Raw genomic sequence first — 17,553 nt, 5'->3', positions numbered from 1 at the left:
GCCGATGACGGTCTAGGCCAACTCTGCACTGCTTCCACCTTCTTCGGATCCACCTTGATCCCATCACTCGATACTATATGGCCTAAGAATGCCACTGAGTCTAGCCAAAACTCACACTTAGAAAAATTTGCATATAACTTCTTTTCTCTCAAGGTCTGAAGCACAGTCCTCAGATGCTGCTCATGATCCTCCCGACTCCAAGAGTATACCAGAATGTCGTCAATAAACACAATGATGAAAGAGTCGAGATAAGGCCGGAACACACTGTGCATCAAGTGCATAAAAGTTGTTGGGCCATAGGTCAGCCCAAAAGACATCACAAGGAACTCGTAGTGACCATACCGAGTCCTGAAAGTAGTCTTCGGGATGTCTGGCTCCCGAATCTTCAACTGATGATAGCATGAACGTAAGTCAATCTTGGAAAACACTCTGGCACCCTGTAATTGATCAAATAAGTCATCAATACGAGGCAATGGATACTTGTTCTTCACTGTGACTTTGTTCAACTGGCGGTAATCAATACACATCTGCATAGAACCATCCTTCTTCTTCACAAATAAGACAGGAGCACCCCAAGGTGACACACTGGGCCGAATGAAGCCCTTATCAAGCAAGTCATGTAATTGCTCCTTAAACTCAGGAGGAGCCATACGGTATGGAGGAATAGAGATGGGCTGAGTGCCCGACAACAAATCAATACCGAAATCAATATCTCTATCTGGTGGCATGCCCGAAAGATCAGCTGGGAACACATCTGGAAAGTCCCTCACTACTGAAACTGATTCAACTGTCGGGGTATCAATACTGACATCTCTCACATAAGCTAGATACGCGTCACACCCCTTCTCAACCATTCGTTGAGCTTTAAGAAATGAAATAACTCTATTGGGAGTATACTCTAAGGTACCTCTCCACTCTAATCGCGGTAAACCTGGCATAGCCAGCGTCACGGTCTTAGCGTGACAATCAAGAATAGCATAATGGGACGACAACCAGTCCATGCCTAAAATAATATCAAAGTCTACTATACTGAGCAATAATAAATCGGCTCTGATCTCAAAACCATTAAGAGAAATTAAACACGACTGATACACGCGGTCCACAACAAGAGAATCTCCCACAGGAGTAGACACATAAACAGGGAAACTCAAAGAATCACGAGATATGCCCAAATACGGGGCAAAATAAGAGGACACATAAGAATATGTAGAGCCTGGGTCAAATAACACTGACGCGTATATATGACAGACCGGGACAATACCTGTAATGACAAAATCAGAAGCGACTGCCTCTGTATGAGCAGGAATGTCATAGCATCTAGCTTGGCCTCCCCCTCTAAGGCGACCTCTACCTCCCCGACCTCCACCCCGGGTTGGCTGAGCAGGTGGGGTGGCAGCTGGTGTTGTAATCATAGCCTCAGGAGCTGGTGGAGCATGTTGTGGCTGAGAAGTTTGTGAATGTGCACCCCTCCAAAACCTGGGGCAATCCCTCACCATATGGTGAGGGTCGCCACACTCAAAACAAGCTCTGGGAGGGCGTGGCTGCTGTGACTGGCTCGGGCCAGATCTGCTGGACTGGCCGCTAGGAACACCCCGTGCAGGAGGCACACTAGCTACTGGCGGTGCATAATAAGGCTTCTGGGGCCTAGAAGGGGCTGGAACACCTCTGGCGGCTGGAAGAGCTGAATGGAAGGGGCGGCTCACATAACCCCTACCATGGCGAGCTGTTGGGGCATGAGCACCAGAATAAGAACCAGTCTCTCGAGACCTCTTGGCCTCTCTTTCCTCTCTATCTCGGGCAAGTATGCCCTCCAATCTCCTGGCAATACTCACAACCTGCTGATAAGAAATATCCATCTCCAACTCCCTGGCCATACTAATCCGGATACTGGGGCGGAGTCCCTCAATAAACCGTCGAACCCTCTCTCGAACGGTGGCAACCAAGGCCGGTGCATGTCGAGCCAAATCACTTAAACGAACTGCATACTCTGACAGAGTCATAGATCCCTGGCGCAGCTGCTCAAACTCCGCGTGCCATGAGTCCCTGAGGCTCCAAGGGACATACTCTCCCAAAAACATGTCCGAGAACTGAGTCCATGTAAGTGAAGCTGCCTCAACCGGACTACTCAACTCATAAGCACGCCACCACTAATAGGTTTCTCCTCTAAGCTGGAATGTAGTAAAAGAAACCTCGCTCGTCTCCGCTACGCCCATAGTACGGATAATACGATAACACTCATCCAAAAAACCCTGAGCATCATCTGTAGCCAATCCGCTGAAAATAGGTGGGTGGTACTTCGTGTAGCTCTCAAGTCTAAGCTGCTCCACCTCAGAAGCTGTTGCTCTAACCTCGGGCTGAGTTGGAGCTACCGGCTTCATTGGTGCAATCTTTGGAACTTGGTCTACCTGGACCCGCTGCTCTGGAGTACTGGCGATGGGAGTCTGTGCTCCTCCCCCGGCCTGAGATGTGGTAGGAGCAAGTGGAATCAATCTAGCCTGAGCTAAGGTGCTGAACATGCTCAGAAACTGGGCTAGAGTCTCCTGGAGGGCTGGTGCAGAAACAGGTACCTCAGATGTCTCCCCTCCAGCTAGAGCTACTGGGGGCTCCTCTGTAGCAGCTCGTGCGGGTGCTCTAGCTACACCACGTGGACATCCTCGGCCTGTACCCCGACCCCGGCCTCTCGCGGCTCAAGCAGAGGGCGCAGTTGCCTGGTCATCAGATCCGCATGTACGTGTCCTCACCATCTGTGAGAGAATAGAATACACAAGTTTAGAATTTGATGCCAATAACTCACACGACAAGGAATCAAAAGAAGTATGATTGTTCCTAACAGTTCCATAGCCTCACGAAGATAAGTACAGACGTCTCTGTACCGATCCGTGAGACTCTAATAAACCGGCTTGGACTCACGACACCTATGAACCTAGAGCTCTTATACCAAGTTGTCACGACCCAATTTCTCCTCTGTATGACGTCGTGACGGCACCTAGTCTCTACGACTAAGTAAGCCTAACATTTGCGGAACAATGAAATGAAAACATAAATTTAACAACTAACTATAGCAATAGTAACATTACTGGATACCATGCCGCTTGTCATGTACAATAACCAACTATTCAAAAATACACAGAAAATTTCAAAATCCGGAACATCGTGAATCACAAATTCCATAAGGAAAAATCTAGTGTCTCTATACATCAGAATCTAACAAAAGAAAAATACAGAAGATAATGGACATGGGAAAGAGTAGAAGGGGACTCTAAGGTCTGCGGACGCGGCAGATATACCTTGAAGTCTCCAAAGCTGTATCGGCTCACTGATAGTGCAGCTGATATGGAGCACCTGGATCTGCACACGAAAACATGTGCAGAAGACTAGCATGAGTACACCACAATCGGTACCCAGTAAGTGCCAAACCTAACCTCGGTCGAGTAGTGATGAGGTCAGGTCAGGACCCTACTAGTATAAATAATAATAAACCAAGGCAAGAATGAAATATCGCAGTAAAATAAAGACTGAAATTTAACAAGGAAGAATTCATAGAAGGTAACAGCTCAGTACACAGAAATACAACAGGGGATCTCCCGAGATACCGTCTCGTAGTCCCAAACGTAAATGTGCAGAACAGGGGGGATCTCCCGGAATACCGTCCCATAGTCCCAAAGTAAATATGCAGTACATGGGGATCTCCCGAAATACTGTTCCGTAGTCCCAAGTAAATATGCAGTACAGGGGGATCTCCCGGAATATCGTTATGTAGTCCCAAAGTAAATATGCAGGACGAGGGATCTCCCGGAATACCGTTTTGTAGTCCCAAAGTAAATATGCAATACAGGGGGATCTCCCGGAATACCGTTCTGTAGTCCCAAAGTAAATATGCAATATGGGGGGATCTCCCGGAATACCGTTTCGTAGTCCCAAAGTAAATATGCAGCCAAACAATAGAATTCAATTGTTACGGCACATACACGGCGCTCATGTATCACAAACAATACAAATTCTATGGGGAGTTCCCCCCTAAGGGAATTTCCCCCACAAAAGGTTAGGCAAGCCATTTACCTCGAACCAAGCTCAATCAATCCAGTAAGAATGCCTTTTCCACGAATATCCGACTCCGAATGGCCCAAATCTAGCCAAAATAATTACATATCATAAATACAACTATAATAGGCTAATCTAATTAATGAAATCAAGATTTTAATAAAAATTCGTCCTAAAAAATCGACCCGGGACCACGTCTCGGAATCGGGTAAAAGTCACAAAATACGAACACACATTCACTCACGAGTCTAAGCATATAAAAATTACTCAAATCCGACCACAAATCCCCTTCCAAAACTCGAAATCTTTGTTGAAGAAGTTCTTTCAATTTTTTTCCAATTTCAACCACAAAATCCGAAATTAAAGAGGAAATAAATGGTGGATTAGTGGAATATAACCATAAAGTAGTTAAGAATCGTTACCCAATCGATATCTCTGAAAATCCCTCAAAATCCCGTCCATATCCGAGCTCCCAACTCAAGTTTTTGATAAAATGGCCAAAACCCCTATTTTGGAAACTTTAATAGTGCCTAGTGATTCCTTAATCGCGATCGCGGAAATAGCCTTGCGATCGCGAAGAACAACTTTGATGCCCCAGAAATTAACTCTACGCGAACGCGTAAAACATCGCGCGAACGCGATGCTCTGGCTCTCATACTTACGTGATCGCGAACATTCCAATGCGTTCGCGATGAGCAAAGCGCGTGGCCCAGCTTTGGTCCACTTAACACTACACGAACGCGACCTTGGCTCTGCGTTCGCGAAGCACCACCTCACTTCACTACGCGTTCGCATGCCCCTGTCCGCGAATGCGAAGAACAATTCCATCCTCTGCCCAGCTAAGCCTACGCGATCGCGGATCACCCCACGTAATCGCGTATAAGGAAACCAAAACTCAGACACCAGAAAACTTCAGCAACCTCCTAAGTCCAAAAATCGATCCGTTAGGCATCCGAAATTCACCCAAGGCCCCTGGGACCTCAACCAAACATACCAACCAATCCTAAAACACCATACGAACTTAGTCGAGCCCTCAAACTACATCAAACAACGCTAAAATCATGAATCGCCCTCCAATTCAAACTTAAAGAACTTGAAACTTCTAATTTTCACAACCGATGCCGAAACCTATCCAACCACGTCCGATTGACCCCAAATTTTGCACACAAGTCATACTCAACATTACAGACCTACTCCAACCTCCGGAATCGGAATCCGACCCAGATATCAAAATTTTCACTACCGGTCCAAATCTCCAAAAATAAGCTACAAACCTCCAAAACACAATCCGGATACGCCCCTAAGCCCAAAATCACCTAACGGAGCTAACGGAACCGACGGAATTCCATTCCGGAGTCGTCTTCACACAGTTCCGACTACGGTCCAAATCCTATGGCTTAAACCTCCATTTAGGGACTAAGTGTCCCAAATCACTCCAAAAACCAAAACGAAACCTCCCGGCAAGTCACAATAGCAATAATAGATATGGAAGAAGCAGTAAATAGAGGATCAGGACTATTACTCTCTTTCACACTGTTCACTGAGTTGGTTCAAAATTTAAAGGACTATAAGATTAAAGACAAATAAAAAACTCAAGAGGCAATAGATAAGAGACTAACTACTACATAGATTATCATATGGCTGGTCAAAAAAGACTAAATGCCTCACAACTTTAGATACAAGGCCAGCAATAACCATAACATTGGTCCATATTTGAGCTAAACTACACTCGATACAAATCGTTCGATCCAAAAACCAGGAACTGTATAGAACCATCTGCAGATTTTCTAGTAACCATTTACAAGAAATGCAAAAAATAAGCCACCAACCAATCAGGAATGACTAACTATACTTTCAGGGGTTCCTGCAGCAAAAGGAGTATATCTAGTCGGATTATTTTGCACCAAACGGCCCTCTTAGAGGCCACTCTTTAAATTCAGTCTCTGTTAGCCCAACGAACTAAATTTCGCCTTTTTGCCAACAAATTTAGCCCACTGAACTAACAGGGGCACAATTTAAATATTGGCCTCAACAATGGCCATTTGCGCAAATGCCCCTATCTAGTTTATAATGGTTCTCTCCAAATGCGGCCAGCTATCTTTAGCTTCAGCTCCTTCCTGTCACCACCAGAGAAGAAGAGTGCCATGCTCCTTTGAATAATCAGGCCATCTAAACTGTCTCGAACAGTTTTATGACTATCACGGATGCTCCTCGGTACTCCTTGCCATGTTAACTTTCTGCTAAATCCACCTACTTCAAGACTATAACTAAATCTTTTTGCATCATCATCGTCACCCATAAAACGAAGGAATGCCATGTACACTGGTGCCAATCCAAGGTTGAAAGCCTCGAAGTGCAGGCAAAACTGGTGACCGAAACAGTTGAAAACCTACTCCAGAGAATAGCAAAAGAACTATTACCAACATGATTTATTCAAGCAGCACATTGCATTCGAAACAAGGTAGAAATCAACAAAAAAAGGAACTCCTTTCTCAGGGTCAAATGCTAGTCGGAAGATTAATTAATAAGCATACAACACAATAACTTTGTGCTTTTTCGTCTGTCTTCGCTTTCAACCACAAAAGATAAAGCTGAACATAACAGCAGGAGCAAATATGAGCCTCCTAGCAGTAACTAAAATGCAAACATGAGGATGAATGATGAATATACTGGGTATGTTGTTGTTGGATATGGTAACGTATTGACTCGAACCCACAACTGTAAGGTTGGAGGTGGAGGGCGCTTTTTTACGTTGTACCGGGGGCGGGGCTAGGCTGATAATGTTTCGCCTTGGGTTGTTAGTGGTTTATGTGGTTTCCACACTATTTTCTATGGCATTGTTACTGGTTATTGTTATTGCTTTTACATCTATTTTCTATTTCTTACGATGCTGATATTATTTTTCTGGCTTCTGTTGCTGTCACTGACCTATTGTCTATTGTTTATTTTCTTCTTCTTGAGCCAAGGATCTTTTGGAAACAGCCTCTCTACCCTTCCGGGGTTAGGGGTAAGGTCTGCGTACACCCTACCCTCCCAGACCCCACTTGTGGGATTTTATTGGGTTGTTGTTGTTGTTACCTCTCTTGTCAATGACGAACTAAAGTTTAAGACGTAACAAAATCTTTTTCCTTTTTTCTATGGAAAAGGTTAATAATAGCAGATTTTTTCCAAGTATCTAATATGAGGCCAAAATCTAACAACTTTTAAGAAAGAAAAAAAAGTAACAGAAACAGCCATCAGTTTCTCTCCTTTTATAGACAACAGCTTCAGAATTTCACTCTTCAACTGACTTATTGCTTGAGAGCAATATGAATTAGTTGTTTGTAGAACAACTTGAATTTGTTGTTTCTCTCATTAGTTCAGATCTTCCTGGAAGCTTCACAATGATTTCTAAAAAATTCTTTCGCTGAAGACTTAAAAGGTCTAATGTTATTATTGTTATTACTATATATATATATATATATATATATACACACCTTATTGTTCACTTTCACTTTTATTTTTTTATTTTTTTATTTTTTTTATTTTGTTGAAAGGTAAATCAAGGAGGGGATTACAAGGTGGGAAATTGAACCCTCACCAATAAGGTGAAAGTTGAGCTATTAAGATTCCTCCTTTCACCTTTATTTTATTTTGGTAATGATAGATTATATTAGTTGAGTTTAAAGAATGAAGAGAGGATTCATATCGCCAACCCCAACTTGTTTGACACTAAGGCATAGTTGTTGTTGATGATGAAGATTTGAAAGGGTAAGTGAATGTTATTGGGATTTCGCCATCTTCCAAGAAAGGTTGTTTAACTTTAGGTTGTCGACAAAAGGAGCAGAACAGACTGGAAGTTTTCCCTTATGCAGGAAAGCTGCATAATTATACTGCTATTTTTAGAGCTTCCCGCTTAAACACATAATGACACATACAAACCATGGATTATATGTTGTTTTGGAGATTGTGACCCTCAAACAACTCCCACTTGCATTTTACCTAAAATGTTAAATGACCTATCATTCCACAAGACTGAGGACATATGGAAAGACTGAAGAATAATGTTCGCACCGCAAAATATAAATCGGTTGTCTAATTTAGGGATGGCGCCACACATTCAATGGAAAGAGCTACCGAACTAACCCTCTCAACTCTCATGATAGACACTCTTTTTTCAGATAGGTATCATTACAGGCAATTTTCAGATCTGGAAGTAAAAATTCTTTTCAATAAGCTTGATCTCTGTTTAGACCTTCAGTCCATATTATATTGTTTGCATTTCATGACGATGCGCAACTGTATCATGATAAATAAATAAAGCATATAAACATTGTAGTATAGAACACCCTCAAGATATGCAATGAATGATAAATAATCATACCCTCGCTGCCCAACCCCTTCATTCCCTTAGCTCCCTAAACAAAGGTAAAAAGAAAGAAGAAGAGAGAGAGAGAGAACTCACCGTCAACATCCATGTAGCATTCTCAACTTCTTGAGGATTAGATTTTACATAACGATGGTTGAAGGTACATCCATCATGCATGTCAACCTTGTGATCATCTTTTAGGTGTGTAACGAGGTACTGAATATCACCAGTAACAGCGCATTCAGATCCTGCATACGGGCAATTGTATGGTCGAAATCTGCAGTTCTGCTCATGTAGAAGCCTAGTCTGATAAGTGAATATATCTTGACAGCCAAAAATTTGGTATCGGCATGGCAATTCCAGCGATTCAGCAATTTTCTCCAGTGCAAGACATCTTATGTTTCCAAGCTCATGGCGGCAAATTGGGCATACATGTACTTTTTTCTTGCATTTATGGCATAATGTGTGGCCGTTTGGACACTTACAAGAAAAAGGTGAACAAGCTTAGTAACATCCCAAGAAATGCTTCTAATGTCTTGAAGAATAAGATCACAAGCTTAACAAAAAAGAAGGAAATCGAGAAAAGAAACATATGATCAGTCGGCCAACTTCATTTTTTTTTTTGGGGAAGGCATTAATGATCCCTTTTATTTAAAGGCATTGGTGGTTCAACTACTTTTTCTTTCCATTGAGCCACAAGACACACTCGTTGCGCCAAAAGTTGAGTGTCTAACTTTCCAATTTGGCTCATCCAAACTAGCAGTGACTACCTTACAAAAGAAAGTACTTATTACATAAAAGCTAGACAGGAAAACCACGTTTCCAACTTTTCTATCCCAAAAAATACCAAAAAGTTCAAATTCTTCTAATAATGTTAAATTATATGCTTTACCGACTTTATTGTGGTAATTCTTTTATAGGCCATATAACAAAGAGGTGCATCAGGTATGTAGAGTTTACAGTCCATAAATATGTTTATCTTTTCCGGAAACTAGGTGCCCTCTTATTGTTAACTAGTAACGACAATCATCAAATTTTCATTGTTATATGCTCTAGTATAGCTTGTAGAGTTTACTGTCCATAACATGAGAGGTTTATCCTTTAAAGAACCAGGCGCTCTTTTATTGTTAACAAACAATGAGAATCAAAAACTCGGGTATGTAGAGTTTACAGTCCATAAATATGTTTATCTTTTCCAGAAACTAGGTGCCCTCTTATTGTTAACTAGTAACGACAATCATCAAATTTTCATTGTTATATGCTCTAGTACAGCTTGTAGAGTTTACTGTCCATAACATGAGAGGTTTATCCTTTAAAGAACCAGGCGCTCTTTTATTGTTAACAAACAATGAGAATCATAAACTTTCACCATCATTTCATCTTGTACACCTTATTTGAAGGAACGAAAGAAACACTCAAGCTCCAAGGAAGAAAGATGAGAAACCGTTTTAAGCCATGCCCAAATGACTTGAAAGCTACTAAACTTGACCTCTTTCCTCAAATGAAAACTTTTTCCCCCTCCAGCAACTCAAACAAATATAAACGTCCACCACTTTACATTATTGGATTCTTATTAACATCTTGCAAACTTACTAAATTCTTTTATATCAAACCATTAATTTAAACTTTCACCATCATTTCATCTTGTACACCTTATTTGAAGGAACGAAAGAAACACTCAAGCTCCAAGGAAGAAAGATGAGAAACCGTTTTAAGCCATGCCCAAATGACTTGAAAGCTACTAAACTTGACCTCTTTCCTCAAATGAAAACTTTTTCCCCCTCCAGCAACTCAAACAAATATAAACGTCCACCACTTTACATTATTGGATTCTTATTAACATCTTGCAAACTTACTAAATTCTTTTATATCAAACCATTAATTTAGAACTCCATTTTGTCAAATTCTTTATAAAATCTATTCTAACATACAACACAGGTGGAACTACGACTCGTATATGGGGAGAATATATTTAAACCGGCCAACGCTTGCTATGAAGTAAAGATCATTATTCACGCGCTTTGTTTATACGGTTCATTTCATAACATATATGGTACACTTTACCCCCCCCCCCCCGGACTAGATATTTGGAGCATGAATAACATAACACGGGGCCCAACATTGGGTAAAACCAAATTTTGGGATGGGCAAAACGTATTTCTAGTAAGTTGAGGTACTCCAGGAAATTGCGAACCTTTTTACTAAGAATGGGGAGAGCGCTATTTCATCTCTGCTGAACAGACAAATAGACATTTGCTCCTTATAATAGTTCGAATTGATTATATAATGCTGCAACTTCATCAAGATGTGACACTTTAAGTGAAAGACTCATTAGTAAAACTAATTGTCTACTTGTGAAGAAATTGCACCATTCTTTTTCAAACCTTTCAAGTCATCTTCAAGAATTTCTATGTACTTGTAATTTTATAAAATCCATCACATATATACATCTGCATCCCTGTTATATTCAAATGCAAGTACCAAAAATCTCCTCCACCTTGTACCACTATGTCAAGAGATTTGAAATAATACACATTACAAATCTGTTATTCCAATTTAAGTTACATTAAAACCTACCTGGTGAATGGGCGGGTACATTGGATTCATACAAATAGGGCATTCAAGTAGCTCATGAACAGCGCTATTAGATCCCGCTCCATGCTTCCCACCAATAATAGCTGAAGATTTTCTAAAAGGGGAGCTTTTGAATTCAGAACTTTCTGGTGCAATACCATAATCAGCATATCCACTTCGGGAATCGCCAATATCCTGGTAATTGCTGCCTCCGGGAGCCATGATATCTATATTAACTACCAAGCGTTGATAACAATATATATCCTCCTCAAATCTGATCTTCTAGCTCTCTCGACGGTCCTGGTCCTGTCACCAAAGAAAGTGTGAACACAAATTGGGAAAAAAGGTAAAGAAATCAACCTATCAAACGAAATAGGAAAAAGATCTAGATAAATGAAAACCTTTACTAGTTAGACGAGCCTAGTTTAAGACTAGTTAATGCAGGCAATCTACATCAAACTTTTACATGGAAATTTATCAGTCAAGTCTTGGATGGCAAACCAGAGTGCAATTTTTTAAAAATAATCATTTTTCAAGCAAAATTAACACGAGAAGGGGAAAAGGAAAAGGAAAAATTAGGGACAGCAGAAGAGAAATTTAATGAAACTAGTTAGTATGCCTATCATAAATAATGAGATAACTAGTCTATGAAGTTTTTGATTGTCAACATTCAAGATTGTAATCTATATTTATCATAACTTAAAAACCTTTTTTAAGATCTTCAAGTGTACCTTTTAAGTTTTTGAAATGGAAACTAAGATCTTCAAGTGTATTATGCTGTCTGGAATGGAAAATATCACAACTTAAAAACCTTTTTTATAAGTTTCTAAATATCTATATTTATTTCAAAGTTCTTTTTTATAACTAATAGTTTCTTATAAGGATTTGGCATTATAAATGTATCGTAGCTAGTACCTAAAGTTTCTTACTTAGAGCTATTAATTTAACTGTTCCTCAAAGTTTCTTTAGGAAAGAACCGTGTGTACTTCATTACTTAGAACTGCCTTCATCATTAATCTTTAGAAATTTTCCTCCACTTCTCTCTTCTTTAGGAAAGTGGAGTGATATGCTCAAAAGTTGTTTCAATGCTAAGTACAAGGCTTTAGTGATTTTTCTTTACACTAAAGGGACAAACGAGAACTTCATGTTCATAGTGGTCGAGGGAGTCCTCTCCACGCCACTAGGTCAAGAGTTCAAGGCTGGTACGAGAAGAACATAAACAGACTAGGGAGAACTAAGTAGGTTATCCTAAAAGTCTCAGCAAAGTCTCACCTCAAAAAGAAGAAAGATAGACAGCATAGCAAATAAGGGATCTACTTATTTCCAACATCAAATCTTCTGAAAGAATTTGCTTACACAAGAAGCGAATGAATTGCCTACAACAACAAGAATTACTATGCCTCTCTCCCCTTACTCAGAAATCATAACTTTTGATTGGACAGAAATGAGAACAACAAACCCAGTATAATCCTACAAATGGGGTCTGTGAAGGGGTGTGCACACATCTTACCACTACCTTGAATGTAGAGATGTTTCCGATAGACCCTCGATGGACAGAATTGAGAAGAAAAAGAAAAAAACCTAGACTTCAAACCAATTCTATGACACAAAGGTCCAAACTTTATGAGCTCATAACAACTCCCAGAAACAAGAAAGCACACAAAGAAAGGGGAAAAAGAAAAGATGAAGAAATTCAGCATCCAACAAAGTTTGCTGATCAACAAAAAATTAGAAACCAAGACCACAACAAGCATTCAAAGATCCAAACTTTATTAGCAGTTTAGAAGGAAAAAACTCAATCCTTCTCCCCAGCATTCTTAATTTATCTTCCAAGACAACAACAATAACCTAGCAAAAGCAATTCAAAAATTAAATCTGACAATTTCCTCAAAAGCACAAAAAGACCTAAAATGCTACCACATATATCTTCCCCATTTTAACCTTGAATTCCTCAAATTCAAATAAAAGAAAAACACAAAAGCTTCAACTTTCCAGCACCCAACAAGCATAAGCTTTCAAACTACAAAGATTATCAGCACCCCACAAACATAAGCTTCAATCCAAGAAAAACTACCACAACAAAAAACAAAACAAACAAAAATCCAAGAGGAAAGAGAGCAAAACAAACCAAGATGAGATTTTGTACCAAAAAATCTGACTAATTCATCCCATTCTTCAAAAAAGCAACCAATAATTGGGTCTTCCTGTTACGATTCATCAAAAAAAGAAAGAACAGGACAAACAAAGAGGAGAAATTTAAGGGTCTGAATAAAGGGTGTATGGGTGAGTGGTTGAAATGAAGCAAAAATCCTTAAAAGCTTTCTCCTTGATTTACGTGTCCTAAGTCTCCTCTAAAGCAAGCTTCTTTCCTTTTTTTGTCCAACAGTAAATCTGAGTAATGAAAACAAAATCTTGTAACAAGAGTCAAAGATTTGAAAAAAATGTCACAATCAAATTCACATAATAATGGAACTATAATTGAGACCACGTTACAAATGACTAGCTCGTAAAATCAGTTGAGGTGTGCCTAAATTAACTCCAATACTAAAATTATAAGAAAATAGTTGATACCACCTTATAATATACAATTTTTTTTGTGGCACACACCTGTGTGTGTACAAATAGACAAAAAATGAAGAGGGGTTAGGTGTTTTTGAAAGGGTCTGGTAAATTTAGTACAACACAGCAATTTTTGTGGAAAATTGTCTTAACAGATAACCATTAATGGTGGACTTTGAAGTTTGAAGTTGTGGGGTTGGCTTTTTCTGCAAAGGGGGTGGTTGGGGTCAGTTCTTTTTATTGGTTTTCTCGTAAGGATAGAAAAAAGAAAAAGGTGGCATTTCGCGTACGCAACGTTTGAAATTTTTTATTACTACTATGATTATATGATTCAAGATTTTGAAGGGTCTTATATTACTCTCTCCGCTTTTACTTGTCAGTTATAATAAAAATATATTTTTATTTTTACTCGTCACTTTATACGTATTAAGAAAATAATTTTTTGTTATACTTACAATATGTATTACTTATTTTAAATTATTTTTTCAAATTCAGTAAAATATACATCAATTAATATGAGTATCATGGTAAATTATGCACTTCATTTATTATTTTTTAAGAGTCGTGAAAAGTCAAAACGTGTCAAGTAAAAATAAACAGAGAAAATATTTTTCTTTAATATATTGTTCGTGTCAGCTTTGTTACCTTTTACTAACATAAGTATGGAAGATGTTTGTATTTATCGGATTCTTATTACTTTTCGTTCTGAATTTTGGAACTACGACTTCAAGTATTAATGACTCAGTTATAAATTTAATATTTATATATATTTCATTATTTTTTTTACAGGTTTCGACAATGATCAAAGCACCAAATATATTATTTAAACAAAAATTATTGGGTTCAGCCTAATTCGTAGTGCGGCATATGCCTTCGTCCCTGTTCTTCAGCATAAGTATTAAGTAACGTTGTCCGTTAAAACTTAGGCAGATCATAATTTCGTATAAAAGCTACCACCCTCCATCAACGTAAATACAAAATTATTTTGCTCATCAAGACTTGACAAATAAAAAAAAATCGTCTAATTTTTTTAGACTATGGTCTTCACATTTGTACACATCCATTAACTACTAACTATGCTCTTGAGTGCAAGGGTCTTATGTTATGTTTATATTATTGGTTTGTTACAGTTTGAAACATGAAAAATAATCATAGAATTTAGTGGTGGGCATTGTGCGTAAGCACTGAAGCCATGTGGAATCTGAAATCAATCAGCAATTATTAAAATAATTACAGGGATGATTACTATATAACTTTTATGATCTTGAAGATAGGCCATGCAAAGTTTTCTACTCAAAATATTTGTATACCTTTTGAGAAATAAATACTCTAAAAAGTTCATACAAAAGCTATTTACTAAATGCTTTTTTGTTCTGTGCAAAGTTTTTCTTGAAAAACTAATTTTATATCTCATATGTTTAAATTTTGATGGATAAAATTATTCCATACTTATATTGATGGAAAATAACATATATCTCGTAAAATAGTCAAAAACTCGAGATACGAAACATTACGATTATTTAAAAATATTTTTCTAGAAAACTTATGGTCATGAACCACATGTTTTCAAACTTGTGACCCCACGTGATCTATTGATTCCATTTCCAGCATATTTACTTTGAACAAGACCATACAAGGTTTTATGATCCAACAACTACCAATCTAGAGACTATCTTCGGCTGTTTAATGGTATTTAATGCTATGTTTCAATTTATTTGTCTCATTGTGCATTTCAAATAAATGTTCCCCAAAAATGAAATTTTCTTTCTTATTTTGTAATGTTATAATAGGTAAAGTTTAATTACATTAATGTAATAAAATAATATACTGTAGTAGCTTTGTGTATATTAAGTAAAATCTACAACAATTATGTAGTGACGTTATCAAAATAAATTTTCTAGGTAATTTATTATCTATCTATCTATATTTATATTCTATATATATTTATATCTATATTATATTAAAAGCACGAAGGTCCTATCAAAATATCGTTCGCCTTTTATATCCTTCAGAAATTAATTTCATATTAGACAAAATAATAATTTAATTATTTCTCTAATATCTAAGAATAGATATTTAATAATTCTCCTAATATTTAGTACTTCTTTCTATTCTTTTAGGTTCAGGAGACCTTTTTTCTCATAATTTGAAAACCTACTAAACTTTAAATTCAAAGGGAGACTTCTCTTCGTTCATTTTAGGTTTAGAAGTCGTTTTCTTTTCTATCATATTTTGGAACCTATTAAACTCTACAGGAACTGCAAGACATATCCGTAAATTATGAATTAATGTTGCAAATATGTATAAGTTGCAGATTGATGGCTTGACGCAATAGGTTAGTAGTATTTCATAAAAAATATAATTCCAGGATTTATTTTTTTAGATTAATTTACTTAGATAGCAGTTCTTTTTTAATTGCGGTTTATAATTTTCTAACACGATATTCTTCTTTTATGTTGTTGTTTAATCCATATCTATTAATAGAGTTTTAGAGAATTTTGTTGCAATAAAGGGAGCTGGAACAATGATTCCCTTATACTTTAAGATACGGATGTTGAAAAGCAAATATGGGTAGGAAGAAGCAAGCAGTTGATATAGTCCTTATGAAAAATAACTTGAAGGATTTCAAACTTTTGATACGATTCTGAACTATATTTTTTTTAACTTTTGGTAGGGTTTAGAACTACTTTAATTCGTTGGTGGCTATATATATTTAACCTTTTAGATTAGATTTCAATTACCACCCTTGATAGCCGGTCGAATGATTTATTTTTACTAAGGACAAGAGACAAGAAATTTTGATAAGAGACTAGAGATGAAAAGAAACTTGATAATTTTAATTAGTTAATTATAATTATCTTTTATAACACACAAAAACTCGTAAAATGTACATATAGATTAAAAAAAAACAATACTTTAAACACTACTGTGATGATTTATAAGAATATTCACATTATATTTGCATGAAATTTTAATACACACGAGAATTATATTACATGACGATACATTTCTTGTTGGATAAAATAATAATACACATTAATTTTCTACCTTAATTTTTTATGATAATCATTTTATTTATTTATGGTGAGGACGAGAGTAAAAGCACGAAGGGTGATTGATCACGCCCAACTCTAGTCCTAAAAAGGATAAGCGGTCGCTGCAAATATAATCCGGTCTAAAAGTCCGGAGTTGAATCGCACAGAGAATTAAGGCTTAGCTATAGTTGTTTAATATCACTAAGAAGACAAGTTTGAACAATTTTCTAAATTATAAAGATTGAAAATCATATTTCTAAGTAATTAACTAACAAATACTAGAAAGTGGTAAAATTATTAACTAACGAGAGAAAGGGTTGGAGACTAAATTAAGGAGGTCTAGAGTTATGATTTACCGAATTGTCGGAATCCTTCCCACTATGTTCCCTGCAATTTCGCCTATGTATTCTCTACTGATCATGAGCACTTTAGGTGCCGTAATTCTCTCTCGAGCAACTACAATTATTTACTAGGCATATTCTCTCGAACTACGCTAGTTGGCTTTATCTAGCCGCTTATTATGACCACGTCAAGGCTTTGTTATTTCTAAACCTACCTTTAAACCTGATGTATTGATTTCTCACATACGTTAGGAGTGACGTTGTTCAACAACCACCTAATTATGTATCCTTTCTCAAGCAACACATAATAAATAGGCACAGTCAATCGATGGCCATTCAATCAACTGAAATAAACACGTAGTTGAACAAATAGATAAATTCAAAGGCTAAATTATATTAAAACATAACAAGAATTCATCCTACAAAAGGTTCCATCAAAACCCTAGATAACAAATTAGCTATTCATAATAGTATGAATAACTACAATACTAAAATTCATAACCAATAATAGAAATAGGAAGAAGGAAATAAGAAACTTGTAGAAGAATTCCCCGCCTTGCTCCTACTGCGTTCTTGCCTCCTTAGGTCGAATCCTCAGTCTCATTAGCCTCCTTAGGTCTAAATTGTGTTAAAAATATGTCAAAAGTATGTCAAA

General features: G+C 37.6%; 1 protein-coding gene across 3 annotated transcripts; it reads right to left on the bottom strand.

The window, feature by feature from the left end:
• Positions 1-5,648: 5,648 nt before the first annotated feature.
• Positions 5,649-13,830, bottom strand: LOC107813417 (putative E3 ubiquitin-protein ligase SINAT1). Of its 3 annotated transcripts, none has more exons than XM_016638690.2 (4): positions 13,110-13,830; positions 10,967-11,269; positions 8,486-8,869; positions 5,649-6,430 (listed from the first exon to the last, which is right to left on the bottom strand). In XM_016638690.2, the coding sequence occupies exons 2-4, from the start codon at positions 11,183-11,185 to the stop codon at positions 6,107-6,109; spliced, it is 927 nt and encodes a 308-aa protein (XP_016494176.1). In that variant the 5' UTR covers positions 11,186-11,269; positions 13,110-13,830; the 3' UTR covers positions 5,649-6,106. The 3 variants fall into 3 exon arrangements, with proteins under 3 accessions (XP_016494176.1, XP_016494177.1, XP_016494178.1); XM_016638691.2 differs by having other exon boundaries at positions 13,092-13,732; XM_016638692.2 differs by having other exon boundaries at positions 13,538-13,732.
• Between the last annotated feature and the right edge of the window lie 3,723 nt (positions 13,831-17,553).

This window comes from Nicotiana tabacum, chromosome 9, assembly GCF_000715075.1.
Source record: "Nicotiana tabacum cultivar K326 chromosome 9, ASM71507v2, whole genome shotgun sequence".
NCBI lineage: Eukaryota > Viridiplantae > Streptophyta > Magnoliopsida > Solanales > Solanaceae > Nicotiana > Nicotiana tabacum.
Note: the sequence above shows the minus strand (reverse complement) of the source record. Positions and strands in the feature narration are given on the sequence as shown.

What these genes read in the sequence shown, in the direction of transcription:
- LOC107813417 (XM_016638690.2), bottom strand. Translation starts at nt 11,185, where the DNA reads ATGGCTCCCGGAGGCAGCAATTACCAGGATATTGGCGATTCCCGAAGT. An exon ending in TGTACCCGCCCATTCACCAG is followed by an intron (nt 8,870 to 10,966) that starts GTAGGTTTTAAT and finishes TTTTCTTGTAAG; the next exon opens with TGTCCAAACGGCCACACATT. An exon ending in ATGCTACATGGATGTTGACG is followed by an intron (nt 6,431 to 8,485) that starts GTGAGTTCTCTC and finishes TCTCTGGAGTAG; the next exon opens with GTTTTCAACTGTTTCGGTCA.